Genomic DNA, 16,312 nt, shown 5'->3' with positions numbered 1-16,312 from the left:
TGTAATAAGTTGTAGAGTTTTGTGAAGTTTCTCTACAACTTAACTCTCTGTAATAGCTTTTACAATTGATATGTCATGACGTGTTATACAAAGGCTTTGATACATTAACATAAATGTTTTCTGCTTATAGCATGCCTGCACCCAGCTTTACCTTATACATTTCACACGATCTCATCTTATGTATGCCTGTTTCCTGCATAATGATATCCTTAAGGAAAAGGCCTTAATGATAATTACAATCATCCAGATACGTTCTTACACTAATTTTTGTATCAGAAGATGAAGGTGAATATTTGTTTAAATGAGGAGTAATGCAGCACTACTGTAAAAACCTGAAATTGACCTTTGCAATATGTCCGCTTAGTTCAGCCGCCTTGAAGAGGAGCATTCTGGGAACATTGTGCTACCTTTAGCCAATCATCAGACGAAGGGACTTGGCGCGGCGTTGTGAACGGAATCGGACGTGGCTAGCTAATATAGTTAGCAGACTAGCGTAAACTCACATTAAGTAGTACCATACCTTAAAACAAACGATCGCGGTCATAATTGGAGCTGCTAATGAACTGAAACTGGACAGAAATTTCGGGATCGAGTGTGTCGTGTTTTAACATGTTAGCTACTGTTTTCATGTTGCCTTTCCACTGATCTCAGTATTACTCGGCAACAGGACAATGAGTGCTGCAAAAGAAATCAAGCGTAAGTAGATGGACAGCTAGCAATACAGTCCGTAGTGGTCTTTAAAGATCAAGACGCTTTTTTATTGTTTAAGCTTTTGGGTATAAAAACGCGATTTCACACTTTATTCCAGGATCATAGCTTGCTGTTGAGTTAATCACTTGGCTAAGGTCAATTATTAACGTAGGTTAGATTAACGGCAGCTAACATGGTTTCGAGGGGTCGGGTATCATAGATTAACTCATGAGTTTTGTAAGGGTGTAACCTATTTAAATAGCTAGCTAGATGTCGAGTGTACTTGTTGTCAGATTAGACATGATCTGCCGTTAGCTCATTTCGAAGACTTGGCTAATGGTCAATCATATTACTTCATCTCTGTTTTTTTCCAACGCTACAGAACTTATGAAAGCCAAAATCAAAGCTCAAAGCAGCAAGAATCTGAAGGAGGAAGCCAGTCTCTGCAATCAGCTCGGAGAGGTTTTAGCCAGGAATGGTAAGAAACTCTAAGGATGAATATACAGGCGTCAAAATATAGAAAAGTGTACGCGTCGTTTCTCATATTTAGCTAGCTGTGTGTTAAGTGACTTGATGCCTTTTATATGTTTAGTCTGTCATTCCTTCTTGTTCTTTAGGTGATTACAGAGGCGCCATTGAGGAGCATCGTCAGGAGTTGGCGCTGTCGGAGGTCTTGCGGGATGTCATCGGTTGCGCTGTAGCCAATCGGAAGATTGGGGAGTGTTACGCAGAACTCGGAAATATCGAAGCTGCTCTCAGGGTAAGCAAAACTTCTCTTAAGATCTGGCCTTGTTGATTTATTTCATTCTTTGAGTTTATCTGTGGTTTCACAGGCATGCTAACGTTCTCTCTTCCAGCACCAGAGAAGACATCTGAACCTAGCGCGCTCTGTGGATGATGCGGCAGAAGAGCAAAGAGCTCTGGCCACCATTGGCCGGACCTATCTCTTCCTCCATGACTCTGACCAATCACAGGACAGCCTGAAGCATGCAGAGGATGCTTTCAAGAGGAGCCTAGCCATAGTGGATGAACGCCTGGAAGGTGTTGTAACGCAATAACTGGTTGATTAGGGGACTTGTTTTAGGTGATTTAGTATTATAGAGTGTAGTCCCAAAACCCAGAAACCCATTTCTTTTCTCAACCAAAAGAAGTGTGTGTTAATAATAGCTTTTCTGTGTATACCCGCTAGCCTCCGTGTGTGTAGTTATGCACACAAGTAGTTTAAATGAGGCAGTTTGGCACTAATGTATGCGTGTTTGTGTGTTGCAGGGACGGTGTCGGTGCGTGAGCGGAGTGAGATGCGAGCGCGTTTGTTGCTAAATCTGGGCTTTGTGTGTGATGGCCTGAAAGACCCTCAGCGCTGCAGTGACTTCATCCGCCAAAGCATCTATATCTCACAGTGAGCGCCTCCCCCTAAATACCTGTGGAACCTCATCCTCTACACCCTGCCCTTAGTGCCTGTGGAGACCCTGGTCCTCTACAACCTGCCCTTAGTGCCTGTGGAGACCCTGGTCCTCTACAACCTGCCCTTACTGCCTGTGGAGACCCTGGTCCTCTACAACCTGCCCTTACTGCCTGTGGAGACCCTGGTCCTCTACACCCTGCCCTTACTGCCTGTGGAGACCCTGGTCCTCTACAACCTGCCCTTAGTGCCTGTGGAGACCCTGGTCCTCTACAACCTGCCCTTAGTGCCTGTGGAGACCCTGGTCCTCTACACCCTGCCCTTAGTGCCTGTGGAGACCCTGGTCCTCTACACCCTGCCCTTACTGCCTGTGGAGACCCTGGTCCTCTACACCCTGCCCTTAGTGCCTGTGGAGACCCTGGTCCTCTACAACCTGCCCTTACTGCCTGTGGAGACCCTGGTCCTCTACAACCTGCCCTTAGTGCCTGTGGAGACCCTGGGCCTCTACAACCTGCCCTTACTGCCTGTGGAGACCCTGGTCCTCTACACCCTGCCCTTACTGCCTGTGGAGACCCTGGTCCTCTACACCCTGCCCTTACTGCCTGTGGAGACCCTGGTCCTCTACACCCTGCCCTTACTGCCTGTGGAGACCCTGGTCCTCTACACCCTGCCCTTACTGCCTGTGGAGACCCTGGTCCTCTACAACCTGCCCTTACTGCCTGTGGAGACCCTGGTCCTCTACACCCTGCCCTTACTGCCTGTGGAGACCCTGGTCCTCTACAACCTGCCCTTAGTGCCTGTGGAGACCCTGGGCCTCTACAACCTGCCCTTAGTGCCTGTGGAGACCCTGGGCCTCTACAACCTGCCCTTAGTGCCTGTGGAGACCCTGGGCCTCTACAACCTGCCCTTAGTGCCTGTGGAGACCCTGGTCCTCTACACCCAGCTCTTAGTGCCCGTGGAGACCCTGGCCCTGTACACTGTGTGGTCTTCTTATGGTGTTCTTGATACTGTTCCACAATGATTTAAATCAGTTCTTTCCCTGTATTAGGAAGAACAACCTCTTGGAGGATCTCTACCGTGCCAACTTCAACCTGGGTAGTATCCACTTCCGAAACGGGCAGAGCTCCCTGGCCATTCGCTGCTTTGAGAAAAGCAAAGAGTGTGCACGGAAGATGAGTGAGAAGTTCAGCGAGAGTGAATGTTTCTATACCATTGGCAAGGTGAGCACCAGTGACCATGACACACAGCTTGCTGGGTTGTCCCAGACTGTGTCTCAGGCCTGTGGATGTGTTGAATGCCTTTACACACGTTCTGCTGTGTGTGTGTGTGTGTGTGTAGGTTCTGCTCAGCATAGGGGATTTCCTAGCGGCACGGCGCTCTCTGAAGAAGGCCTTCCTCCTGGGCTCTCAACAGCCTGCAGAGAGAGAGGCAGTGAAGAGGGACCTGAGATACGGTGAGGGGAGGCTGACCCTTAACGGGGGGGGGGGGGTTCAGTAAGTACAACTGCAGCTCTGGCCAGTCCAAATGCTGTCTGATGCATCAGCTTCTTGGCTTTGCTGACACTGTTTCCATAGCGATCCGTGGCTGTCACCTGGAGGAGGCTATTTTAGCCCTAAATAATAAGGTATCTCAGGAGACCCTGGGTCTGTCGGAGGAGCTGGGAGACCTGTACTGCAAGGTGGGCTGCTATAGCAGAGCTCTGGCTGCGTACCACACCCAGGTAAGGGCCTGCTAGCTCTACAGGAGTTGTACTCCGTTCACACACAGCACATTCCTCTGAGCTTCCCAAATACTATTAGCACGGTTTGGTTCCATTTTCCTGGTGTTTTTGGATATGTTTGTTTGACTCACTGACTCAATATTTGTGTGTGTGTGTGTGTGTGTGTGTGTGTAGTTGTCATGCGCAGAGGCGTTAGGGAAGCCTGCGAGAGAGCAGGCTGTGATCCATGTGTCGCTGGCAGCTACTCACACAGACCTGCGTCAGCACCAGAGAGCTGTGGAGCACTACAGACACGAGCTACAGCTGAGACAGGGAAATGCCAAAGAGGTGTCACACACACGCACGCTTATATACACACACACCCAGGCTTACGTGCTCACACATGCACAGTCATACGAACACACCCTCACCCACTTAAACACCAGGGAGTTTGCTGTGATGTTTTTAGCACAGACACTGCATGCTCCAGGGTCTGCCACTTAAAAGGCTGAGGGGATAAGCAAACATCACCAAGGCTTCAGTCAAGCTTCAGCGCTCTCGTGTTCTCTGTGTGCGCGTGTGTGTTTGCCTCTGCGCGTTCGTGTGTGCATCTGTCAGGAATGTGAGACATGGCTGAACATCGCAGGCTGTCAAGAGGAGGATGGTGAGACCCTGGAAGAAGTTGAAGCCAGTTACACTGCTGCCCTGCGTTGTGCTGAGAGAGCAGCTCAGAGCAAGCCGCAGGTCAGCCTCTCTTACACACACACACACACAGCTGATTAAACTGCAGGTCAGCCTCTTACACACACACACCCACAGCCCCTCTTACCTATACTCACACTTCATTCAAACACACACACCCCATTCTAAATAAGGCATCACCAGCCTGCTCAGTCTTTACTGAAATCATTTCTCTGTGGTTGCATGCTGCATGCTCTTAGCTGCAGAGGCGTGTACTGAGGGCATGGTTGCAGGCCCAGAGGCGGGGCAAATCTGCAAATGCCGATGTCACACAGGCCCGCCTTCAGGAGCTGTGTGAAGCAGAGGGCCCGACACTGGATGACAGCGAGGAAGAGGAGGGAGATGAAGCACTTCAGAACAGTGAACCTCTGGACAGTGACATACAGCTCTCAGATTCCGGTCAGCACGCACATGGAGAGTGGCCGTATTCAGGAATATGGGCTAGAGACTGGTGGTGACTCCCTCCCTGTGTTGGCTCACACTCTCTTCTCTGTTCTCTGAGTAGATGATGACCTGGAGGGTTACGATAAACTCGTTACTGGCAGGAAGAAAGCTGGCAGGGTAAGATTTTTTGATCTTTAATCCACCTCTTCCGAGTCTTTGTCTTCGTTATTTTATGCTCGTTTGTATTTTTTCTTATCCATGTCTTTTGTGTTTCTGCTTTTCTATATTTCTACCACAAAATCACTAACAAACTAACTGTAGCTAAATAACTATCATTAATAATGTAACTAGTTGTCACTAACTAGCTGTCACCATTAGCAAGCTAGGTCACTCTAACTGGTCATTCGTACCGTGTGTTTGTGCTTGCGCTCAGTGGAACCGGCGGAACGAGAAGGGAGAGACGGCGCTCCATCGAGCCTGCATCGATGGAAATCTGAAACAGGTCCAGTACCTGGTGGAGCAGGTGAGTTGATGTGACTGCACACGGGCCCCTAGTGTGTGTGTGTGTGTGTGTGTGTGTGTGTGTGTGTGTGTGTGTGTGTGTGTGTGTGTGTGTGTGTGTGTGTGTGTGTGTGTGTGTGTGTGTGTGTGTGTGTGTGTGTGTGTGTGTGTAATGGCTGCTGTGTTTGTCCTGCAGGGTCATCCCCTCAACCCCAGAGATCACTGCGGCTGGACCCCACTGCACGAGGCCTGCAACCATGGCCACCTCGGTACTCAACACGCCTCCGGCAGAAAGAGCAACTCCCAAACAAACCCACTTGTTTACTAAAGGCTGTAGTTCTCTCCTGGAGCTACATAGCTGACCTGTGTTGTGTGTGTCTGTGTGTTAAGAGATCGTAGCCTTGCTGCTGGACAGCGGGGCAAATATGAATGATTCTGGGGGCGCGCACTGCGATGGGGTCACGCCTCTTCATGATGCCCTCAGCTGCGGTCATTTCCAGGTGGCAGAGCTGCTGGTGCAAAGAGGGGCTTCAGTCAGTGTTCGAAATAACAAAGTACGACACACACCTGCACTGACCCACCTCACTGTCCCCACCAGAGAACGCGCACCTGCAACACTGACCCACCTCACTGTCCCCACCAGAGAACGCGCACCTGCAACACTGACCCACCTCACTGTCCCCACGAGAGAACGCGCACCTGCAACACTGACCCACCTCACTGTCCCCACCAGAGAACGCGCACCTGCAACACTGACCCACCTCACTGTCCCCACCAGAGAACGCGCACCTGCAACACTGACCCACCTCACTGTCCCCACGAGAGAACACGCACCTGCAACACTGACCCACCTCACTGTCCCCACGAGAGAACACGCACCTGCAACACTGACCCACCTCACTGTCCCCACGAGAGAACACGCACCTGCAACACTGACCCACCTCACTGTCCCCACGAGAGAACGCGCACCTGCAACACTGACCCACCTCACTGTCCCCACGAGAGAACGCGCACCTGCAACACTGACCCACCTCACTGTCCCCACCAGAGAACACGCACCTGCAACACTGACCCACCTCACTGTCCCCACGAGAGAACGCGCACCTGCAACACTGACCCACCTCACTGTCCCCACGAGAGAACACGCACCTGCAACACTGACCCACCTCACTGTCCCCACGAGAGAACACGCACCTGCAACACTGATCCACCTCACTGTCCCCACGAGAGAACACGCACCTGCAACACTGACCCACCTCACTGTCCCCACCAGAGAACACGCACCTGCAACACTGACCCACCTCACTGTCCCCACCAGAGAACACGCACCTGCAACACTGACCCACCTCACTGTCCCCACGAGAGAACACGCACCTGCAACACTGACCCACCTCACTGTCCCCATGAGAGAACACACACCTGCAACACTGACCCACCTCACTGTCCCCATGAGAGAACACACACCTGCAACACTGACCCACCTCACTGTCCCCACGAGAGAACACGCACCTGCAACACTGACCCACCTCACTGTCCCCACGAGAGAACACGCACCTGCAACACTGACCCACCTCACTGTCCCCACGAGAGAACACGCACCTGCAACACTGACCCACCTCACTGTCCCCACGAGAGAACACGCACCTGCAACACTGACCCATCTCACTGTCCCCACGAGAGAACACGCACCTGCAACACTGACCCACCTCACTGTCCCCACGAGAGAACACGCACCTGCAACACTGACCCACCTCACTGTCCCCACCAGAGAACGCGCACCTGCAACACTGACCCACCTCACTGTCCCCACCAGAGAACGCGCACCTGCAACACTGACCCACCTCACTGTCCCCACCAGAGAACGCGCACCTGCAACACTGACCCACCTCACTGTCCCCACCAGAGAACGCGCACCTGCAACACTGACCCACCTCACTGTCCCCACCAGAGAACGCGCACCTGCAACACTGACCCACCTCACTGTCCCCACCAGAGAACGCGCACCTGCAACACTGACCCACCTCACTGTCCCCACCAGAGAACGCGCACCTGCAACACTGACCCACCTCACTGTCCCCACGAGAGAACACGCACCTGCAACACTGACCCACCTCACTGTCCCCACGAGAGAACACGCACCTGCAACACTGACCCACCTCACTGTCCCCACGAGAAAACACGCACCTGCAACACTGACCCACCTCACTGTCCCCACGAGAGAACACGCACCTGCAACACTGACCCACCTCACTGTCCCCACGAGAAAACACGCACCTGCAACACTGACCCACCTCACTGTCCCCACGAGAGAACACGCACCTGCAACACTGATCCACCTCACTGTCCCCACCAGAGAACACGCACCTGCAACACTGACCCACCTCACTGTCCCCACGAGAGAACACGCACCTGCAACACTGACCCACCTCACTGTCCCCACGAGAAAACACGCACCTGCAACACTGACCCACCTCACTGTCCCCACGAGAGAACACGCACCTGCAACACTGACCCACCTCACTGTCCCCACGAGAGAACACGCACCTGCAACACTGACCCACCTCACTGTCCCCACGAGAGAACACGCACCTGCAACACTGACCCACCTCACTGTCCCCACGAGAGAACACGCACCTGCAACACTGACCCACCTCACTGTCCCCACGAGAGAACACGCACCTGCAACACTGACCCACCTCACTGTCCCCACGAGAGAACACGCACCTGCAACACTGACCCACCTCACTGTCCCCACGAGAGAACACGCACCTGCAACACTGACCCACCTCACTGTCCCCACGAGAGAACACGCACCTGCAACACTGACCCACCTCACTGTCCCCACGAGAGAACACGCACCTGCAACACTGACCCACCTCACTGTCCCCACGAGAGAACACGCACCTGCAACACTGACCCACCTCACTGTCCCCACGAGAGAACACGCACCTGCAACACTGACCCACCTCACTGTCCCCACGAGAGAACACGCACCTGCAACACTGACCCACCTCACTGTCCCCACGAGAGAACACGCACCTGCAACACTGACCCACCTCACTGTCCCCACGAGAGAACACGCACCTGCAACACTGACCCACCTCACTGTCCCCACGAGAGAACACGCACCTGCAACACTGACCCACCTTCCTTGTGTGTGTGTGTGTGTGTGTTTCAGGGACAAAAGCCTCTGGACACCCTGAGACAGTGGCTGGGGACATACAGGAAGGAGCTGGACCGGGAAACCATGCAAAAGTGCACAGAGACAGAGAAGCTCCTGCAGAGGGCGCTGGCAGAAGGAGTTACAGGTGAGAAACCAGTGATGACAGAAATGGGGCTCGAGTGTTCAAGAGGAAAGCATAACGTTCTCTCTCTCTCTCTCTCTCTCTCTCTCTGTGTGTGTGTGTGTGTGTGTGTGTGTGTGTGTGTGTGTGTGTGTGTGTGTGTGTGTGTGTGTGTGTGTGTGTGTGTGTGTGTGTGTGTGTGTGTGTGTGTGTGTGTGTGTGTGTGTGTGTGTGTGTGTGTGTGTGTGTGTGTGTACTTGTACTGTAGCGGCAGTTCCTGTGACTCCAGGGCCTCTCCAGGACAGCCAGCTGTTTGACGCTGAGTTTTCGGAGCAGATGCTGCAGCAGGACGAGCCCAGTCCCACCACCCAGCATGCTCTGCCAACTATATACACCCACCCAGAGGCCAGAACGCCCCCCAGGGGCAGACGATCCACGGGGCCACGCCTCCAACCCAGGGGGACCGAGCAAGATGTTCTTTTTAGGGTGGGGCTGAACCTAGGGAATGCTCGTTTACTAATACTGCTGGCACGCATTGGTTTGAATGGGATTTAGTGCTTTTGTGTATGCTCAGACTAGCTCATGAAGTCAGATTGGTGCTGATGTTATCCAGGTTCATATCCACCCATTTCTGTTTATTTGAAAGTTTTATTTTAATGTGTGTTTTGGTTTTGTTTTGTTTTTTTCCTGGTTCCCAATCCACCTCTCTCAGGACGACAGTAGCTCCTCTGAGCACTCCGACTGTTCCATCAGCCCGCTGCGACCCGTGCGGCCAAGACTGCGTTTTCCAGAAGGCCCGCAATCCCCACAGAAAGTGTGCACTAATCAGGAGATGCCCACTCCCCCCGTGGGCAGAGAGACTGCACTACACCCTCAGGCGGTCTCGGGCACAGAGGAGTACCAAAAGGCCATGCAAAATTTGGGCAGTGCAAAAACACGCCTTCTCACTCAGACCCTGTCAGAGCCAGTCCTCAAGAGCACACCAGAAGTGTTGTCCAGTCATGTGTCAGCTCTGGTTCCTGAAGAGGAATATGTAGCAGATGATTGGCTGGAAGATGATTTGTGGATTGCTCAGCCAAAAAAGAAAAGGAAAGTGATCACTGAGCAGGGGTGGGGACTGGAGAGGGGAACAGCCTCTAAGAGTCACGTCCGAGTGTCTGGATCAGCTGAACCCTCCGCTAAAGGTGTGTAATATCGACACGATAGGAATGCATTCATTGTAGTTATTTTGTCGAGTGCTTAAAGGATTTTGTTTTGTTTTGTTTTTTCGCTTGACTGAATTGGAGCACCTACTGCTGACCTCTGACCTCTAAAACTTCTAGCATGTTTTTCTCTCCTACCCAGTGGAAGGTTGAGACTTCTGATAATGACGCTAGGTGGAGACAGACATTGCAGCGCTGTTTCCACACTGTAAACACTAAGGGGAAGGGGGCATCAAAGAGGCCACCAGAGATCCTTCTGTCATTTCTGGTTTCTCTATAGCTCAAACCAAAAGGGAAAGAATTGTTTGGAACGGCGCACTTTGAACTGACTCATTGCTGCAAAATGAAAATTTGTTTGGTTTTAAGAGTTGTGTGTCCCTGCAGATCATTCCTCGTCCAGCAGGGGGCACTCTCTAAAGAAGAGCAGTAAGATGCGACAGGTGAAAATGATTCAGCTGCCTGGCATGGTGATGCTGGGCAGGAGAGAGGTCAACAGGTCACCAAGCCCCAGTGTAACGTCTGAAGATGACCCTCCTCAGGCCGTTCATGCTCAACCCCGCAGTTCTCGGGCAGCGGTGAGATTTCCTCCGACCAGCCACTGTTCAGCGGTAAAGGGTTTATTTCATTATATTTATTTTTGGTTTGTACTGTTGTCACAGGCTGCCCCTCACACTACACCAGCTCCTATGCCTGCACCAATCAGGATGAGGGTCAGAGTTCAGAACAATGTCTTCCTGATTCCTGTTCCACACAGGTTTGAATTACCAGTATATTTTCATTTGCAAGCATGCGAGGGTTATTTATTGATTTTTAACTGATTGACTGTGCATGTAACTGTTATGCTATGCTCTCAGTGAGGCAGACTCCTGCACAGTGTCCTGGCTGTGTGAGCAAGCTGCTCAGCGTTATTATCAGACGTGTGGGCTGCTGCCACACCTCTCCCTGCAGAAAGAGGGCGCTCTTCTCTCACCTTCGGACCTCCTGCTGGCCGTGCTACACACCAATGAGGAGGTTGCAATACACAGACATTTACAGCAAGAACAGCTTTAGAAGTTGTATTAATTATAATGTCCAGGTGTAAAGACATTCTTTGTTGCTCATTGAAACATTCCTTATTGGCCATGAAGATCAGCTAAAAATATTTTCTTGTCACTATTTTGATTATTGCCAGAACAAATTCAGATTAATATTTGCCCCTACACTTACTTCACTTCGAGAAATGTAACTATTAGTTTTAGGAGAACTCCAATCTAAAGTGGATTTCTTATAGAGCCTTTCTCAGTCATCAATGGCAGCATCATCTTGGGTCTCTGCACAGTTTTTTGATTGTCAGGGGATACTGATTGCTGGTAAATTGGTGCAGTTGTTGTCTTGCCTGGTGGTAAGGGAGACTTATGTGAATCGTCTGGCTACAGGTTCTAGCGGAGGTGTCTTCTTGGGATCTCCCTCCACTGTCCGAGCGCTACAAAAAAGCCTGTAAGAGTTTAGCTGTAGGTGAGTGTCTACCTGTAAGGCTCTAGCTGTGGGGTAGGGTCTCCAGCTAATACCATCGTCTTGTCTCTGTTTTTACAATACATGCACATATATACTGTGTGTGTGGGTGTGGGTGTGGGCGCACGCGCTGACGTTCCAGAGCAGAACATGCGTGTGTTGCGCCTGTGTGAGGTGCAGGACGGCTCTCCGTCTGTGTGTGTATGTGGTCTCAGTCTGCCTCCAGCATGTCTGGCTCCTCTTCTGCGTGCCCTCAAACTTCAAGACAGCCTTACGGAGCTCCGCATCTCTGCCAACCGCCTCAATGACGATTTGCTACCCGAGCTCATCTCTGCAGCAACCACCATGCCCCGCCTACGGCTTCTTGATATCTCAACCAATCTGATAACAGGAGAGGGCCTCAAGAAGGCATCTAACAGCTTAGAGGGCAGCAGTCAGCCACCTTTTCCGGTACTTGAATCGATTCAAATGTTGATTTTTCTGATTGATTGTGTTTCTTCTTACCACACTGCCCTATATTATGGCTATTAGGACAGCTATGTGATCATCCGAATCGTTGTAAAAACTGGAGTGGAGATAACTAACTTAGTAAAGTCTTTTGGAAAACATAGCCAGATGCTGCTGGTTTTTAAAGCTTAGAATGGCCCTAGAGGGAATGAGGTGTTAAGATATCTGGTCTCATGGGAAAGAATGTTGGCACCCACAGGAAACATTCACAATATCTCAGTATTTAAGTGCATCTAATCCCTGGCAGTGCCCTTAAGAGAAATGAAATGGTAGAAGAGTTTTGCCTTTTGGCTCGAGTTGGTTGACATTTGATGTATTCAGATTCGTGTGTTGAACATGACGACATCTTTCCCTTAGCAGCTTCCTTTTACTTTCTGGTTTTGCTCAATTTAAACTTTTTCATGTTCATGGGTGTCTCTGTGTCTGTCTCTTTTCCAGTGTCTGGAGGAGCTCAACATGAGCATGAATCCTCTTGGAGATGGCTGGTCTCATGCTCTGACCTGTCTTCTTTCAGCCTGCCCAGTGCTGGCCACTCTGTCTCTGCAAGCATGTGGGCTCACAGCCCGCTTCCTGCAGCAACATCGCCTCCTGCTGGCCAGCGCTCTTACAGGTAATAGAGGGAGGTAATACAGTAGCAGAACGTTTTGGACAGACGCCCTTCATCAGCTGTGCAAGTTCTTCTGAATTAGTAGGAGGAGCCAGTTATATATGGGAAAAAGTAGATGTTTAAATCATAACATTCTTTCCATGGGGTTACCAGTTAACCACTGGTTTCTCTGAAAACTCTATGTACTTTACTACAATTTTGACACTCTCTCTCTCGTTGGACCTCCTTTGGCCTTCAGAACCTCAGCAAGTTGTCATGGCATATATTCCAATAGGCATTGTAATCGCACTGCAGGGATCTTTGTCCCATGCAGATAGGGTAGTTTCTCGCAGTTGCCGCAAATTAGATGGAGGTCGAGACATCTTCTGAACAGCCCGTTCTACCTCGTTCTGGAGATGCTCTATAGGATTGAGATCCGGGCACTATGAAGGCCAGGGAAGCGAGGAAAGCACGCTGTCATGATCCTAGAGCCAGTCCATGACTATACCACCCTTGTGGCATGGCGCGTTGTCCTGCTAAAAGTGCCCTTTCAGGGATGAACTTGGTCGGCCACAATGCTTCAGTAAGTAAGTCCTACTGTCCAAATATCTGTCCAAACAGGTATCAGAAGACCCAGGGTATGCCGAGAAAGCTTTCCCCACACCTCCACTAGCCTGAACCGTTGACCCCTGACAGGAATGGCTGATCGACTCGTGTTGCTTGTGCCAAATTTTGACCCTCCCATCTGCATGGTGCAACAGAAACCTGCAGCCACTGTTGGGCCCTTAAGCAAGGCCCTTAATCCTCTTCGGTCCAGCTTTGCCGTACAGTGGCTGACCCTGCGCTCTGACCCGGATGGGCAGGAAAAGAATTTAATTGTACTGTACACGTGCATGTGTATATATGACAAATAAAAGTATTCCATCTGGCCTAGGTCACCAACATATTTTTGCACTCTTTTGCCCACTGGAATTTTGCATTTGTTTCCATTGGAGAACAATAGCAGTGTAACTGGTCATGCTGAGGAGTTGTGCATTCGGACGTGTTTGTTGGAGCACCAGCGTTGTGTTCGCTTGCACTTTGCTTGGCTGTGCACCACCTTTTTGTCAGATTGATTCTTGACATCCTTCTCTGACCGCTTTCGTTACGTTGGTTACATCCACAGGATCCCCTTTCACTGGATGTTTTTCCTTGATCACATCATTTTCTGTAAACGTGACACCATTGCACAAGGTTAACCATTTTTGAAATACTGGCCCCAGGGAGTTGAGTACCAGTGACCATGCCTCACATGAGGCAGCTCAGGTCACGTGATGTTCCCATTCTAATGTGGATTCACACTGAAGCTGATCCATGATCCTTGCTCACCTGATTTTTTGCTGTACTTTGGGGATCATATATCTAATCTCCAAACAGATAAGCTCCAATCGTTGAGGCCTCTTAGGTGTCTCTAATGGTGTTCATTCACTGTGATCTTGATTATGATATGATATTCAGTGTATGAATTCTGATCCCACTTCTCTCACTGCAGGTCCAGGGTCGTTGAGGTCAGTGTGTTTGTCCCACAATGCACTGGGCTCCACAGGGTTTGAGCTGGTGTTGAAAACATTACCACTGCAGTACCTCACACACCTGGAGCTTAATGCAGTATGTAAAGGACCCTCAGAGCAGCCTGCTCTGGACCTCCTTACCAAACTCCTAACACAGGTACACACACGCGTGCACGTAAACACATAACTATAGCATGCACGGAAACCGAGACCAGAGATTTGTAGATTTCGGGTCAAAATTGAATTTGAATATGCAACAGTTAAAGTATATAAATGAGTCATTTGTCTGTTTTCGAGTTTCCTCATTTATTTGTTGGTCTGACTGTAATAAAAAGACAAAAGACAACCAAATAATTCAACTTTTTCTAAACTCTATGGATGGTTGGGTGTTTTCTAGGGTGACTGTGTCCTCACACACCTAAGCCTGGCTGCGAATGGCTTGACTGATCAGAGTGTGCGCTCTCTTGCCAGGTAAAGCCTTAGGGGTTTTTTCACATATAGTTCTTGGGAAAAAAAGAACCATACTCAGTTCTGTTAAAGTGAACCAGCTGCGGCTCTTATTTTCCCTGTGTATGTACATTTTTAAACAGGACTCACTCAGTTTTTCTGTTCCTCTTTAGCAGTGATGAGGTCTCAGACCACTTCTTGTTCATACAACAGTTCCTTTAAAGTTCAGACCACATCAGTGTAACATGATCACTTTTCATGCTGCTGTTTTTTGCGCCTGTTACATTTTCATGAAATGGATGGGGGGCATTCATGATGTAACTGACAAAATACCAAAATGGTTTTAAAAGCAATAAGACTCAAACATGCAGCTATTTAAAAAAACAAAAACAAAATTGATATCCATGAAGATCGTGGCTCTGAATGGCATGCATTAAGGTTTGCTGTCAGTGGAAATGGTCTCACATGCAAAAGGAAATGGCTCAAGTGTGAAAATGCCCTTAAATATGAAACAGTGGGGGTATCATGAAAGGATGATCTGATGATTAAACCCATGATCCACTTTATCAAGTTCATTGATGCTGACAGGACTGCATTATTTTCCTTTGGTGCTGGTTCAGACTGTGAAATTGGTGGCAATTGGTCGTTGGGATCTGGTGCAGGGCGTAGGGAACAAGCGTTTCCTGTGCAGGGCGTAGGGGGTGCACGTTTTCACAGGAACGTTATATTCAGTTACAATATAGTGTGCATGCCATCAGTAATGGTCAGTGGATGGTTTTTAGGTGCCTACCTATTTGCCCATCACTGGTGTCTCTGGATCTGTCTGCTAATCCCTCTGTGACATCAGAAGGCCTCTACAGCCTCCTCAGCGCTCTCGGTGAGGCTAAGAGACCTTTGACCCATCTTAACATCCAAGGTATGCTGTATGGCACTGGGTTTTCAGTCCAAGCTAAAGTATCATATATCCATGTGCATCCATTTTTGTGTAGTTGTGTGTTTTTGCATCTCTGTCTGATTAAATATGTTGTCTCGTGAATCTGCTTCTCTCAGGCTGTCAGGTGTGTGGGCCATGGGACTCTGTGTATTTGGATGGTCTCTCTGAGCGTGTGCAAGATCTGCAGCTGTGTTGTCAGAGACTCAACAAGCTGGATAAGGAGATTCTGCAGCGCAGCTGGTCAGGACATGCCCTGTCCCGCAGTTCTAAATGTCTGCTCATCACAGCCCCTGCACCTCAGTGACCCACACCTAAAACTGCCTTTTAGTTGCTCTAGGACTGAAGAACTGAACTGACCCAAATCTAGGCCATCCTGGATGAACTGTGGTTTCTGCTTTGGCCATTTTCCTATTTTATGTATGAAGGCTCATCATTGTATATCATTGTTGTAATGTACTTCTTTGTTGTTGAGTTTTGTGGTTGTTACTGGATACATGCTGAACTTCAGAAACAATAAATTCTCTGCCTTGCTTGTACTGATGAAAAGCAGCCAATATTTCTGCCATGTGATATTTCTTTGTTCTTGCATTTCCTCTAGATAGGATAGGAAGCCCATGAGCAGAATTTTACACTGTGTGTGCAATTATTAGGCAAGAGAGTATTTTGACCATATCATTTTTATGCACATTTCCCAACTCGAATCTCTGGAAACTTGAATGCTTATTGGATTTAAGCATATCAGGTGCTGTGTATTTGTGTAATGAGGGAGGGTGTGGGCTAAGATCAACACCCTATATCAAGGTGTACATAATTATTAGGTACTGCCTATAGGGTGTTTCCTCAGGTAAAATGAGCCAAAAAAGATGTGACCCCGAAAAGTCAAAAAATGCAAAA

The 16,312-nt window shown here is 49.6% G+C and overlaps 1 protein-coding gene across 1 annotated transcript; it reads left to right on the top strand.

The window, feature by feature from the left end:
- Positions 1–439: 439 nt before the first annotated feature.
- tonsl (tonsoku-like, DNA repair protein) lies at positions 440–15,972 on the top strand. The gene is made up of 28 exons (XM_035533083.2): positions 440–696; positions 1,073–1,168; positions 1,308–1,450; positions 1,548–1,731; positions 1,960–2,089; positions 3,141–3,312; positions 3,431–3,545; positions 3,667–3,812; positions 3,987–4,139; positions 4,410–4,535; positions 4,733–4,931; positions 5,038–5,093; positions 5,350–5,439; positions 5,614–5,686; positions 5,808–5,971; positions 8,596–8,725; positions 8,970–9,187; positions 9,414–9,885; positions 10,288–10,478; positions 10,563–10,657; positions 10,758–10,914; positions 11,319–11,397; positions 11,537–11,844; positions 12,340–12,511; positions 14,019–14,194; positions 14,435–14,508; positions 15,267–15,400; positions 15,535–15,972. Exons 1-28 carry the CDS (start codon positions 672–674, stop codon positions 15,720–15,722), a joined length of 4,266 nt encoding a protein of 1,421 aa, XP_035388976.2. The 5' UTR covers positions 440–671; the 3' UTR covers positions 15,723–15,972.
- Positions 15,973–16,312: the final 340 nt, after the last annotated feature.

Source organism: Electrophorus electricus, chromosome 10 (genome assembly GCF_041902795.1).
Source record: "Electrophorus electricus isolate QZ-2024a chromosome 10, ASM4190279v1, whole genome shotgun sequence".
Classification (NCBI taxonomy): Eukaryota; Metazoa; Chordata; class Actinopteri; order Gymnotiformes; family Gymnotidae; genus Electrophorus; species Electrophorus electricus.
Note: the sequence above shows the minus strand (reverse complement) of the source record. Positions and strands in the feature narration are given on the sequence as shown.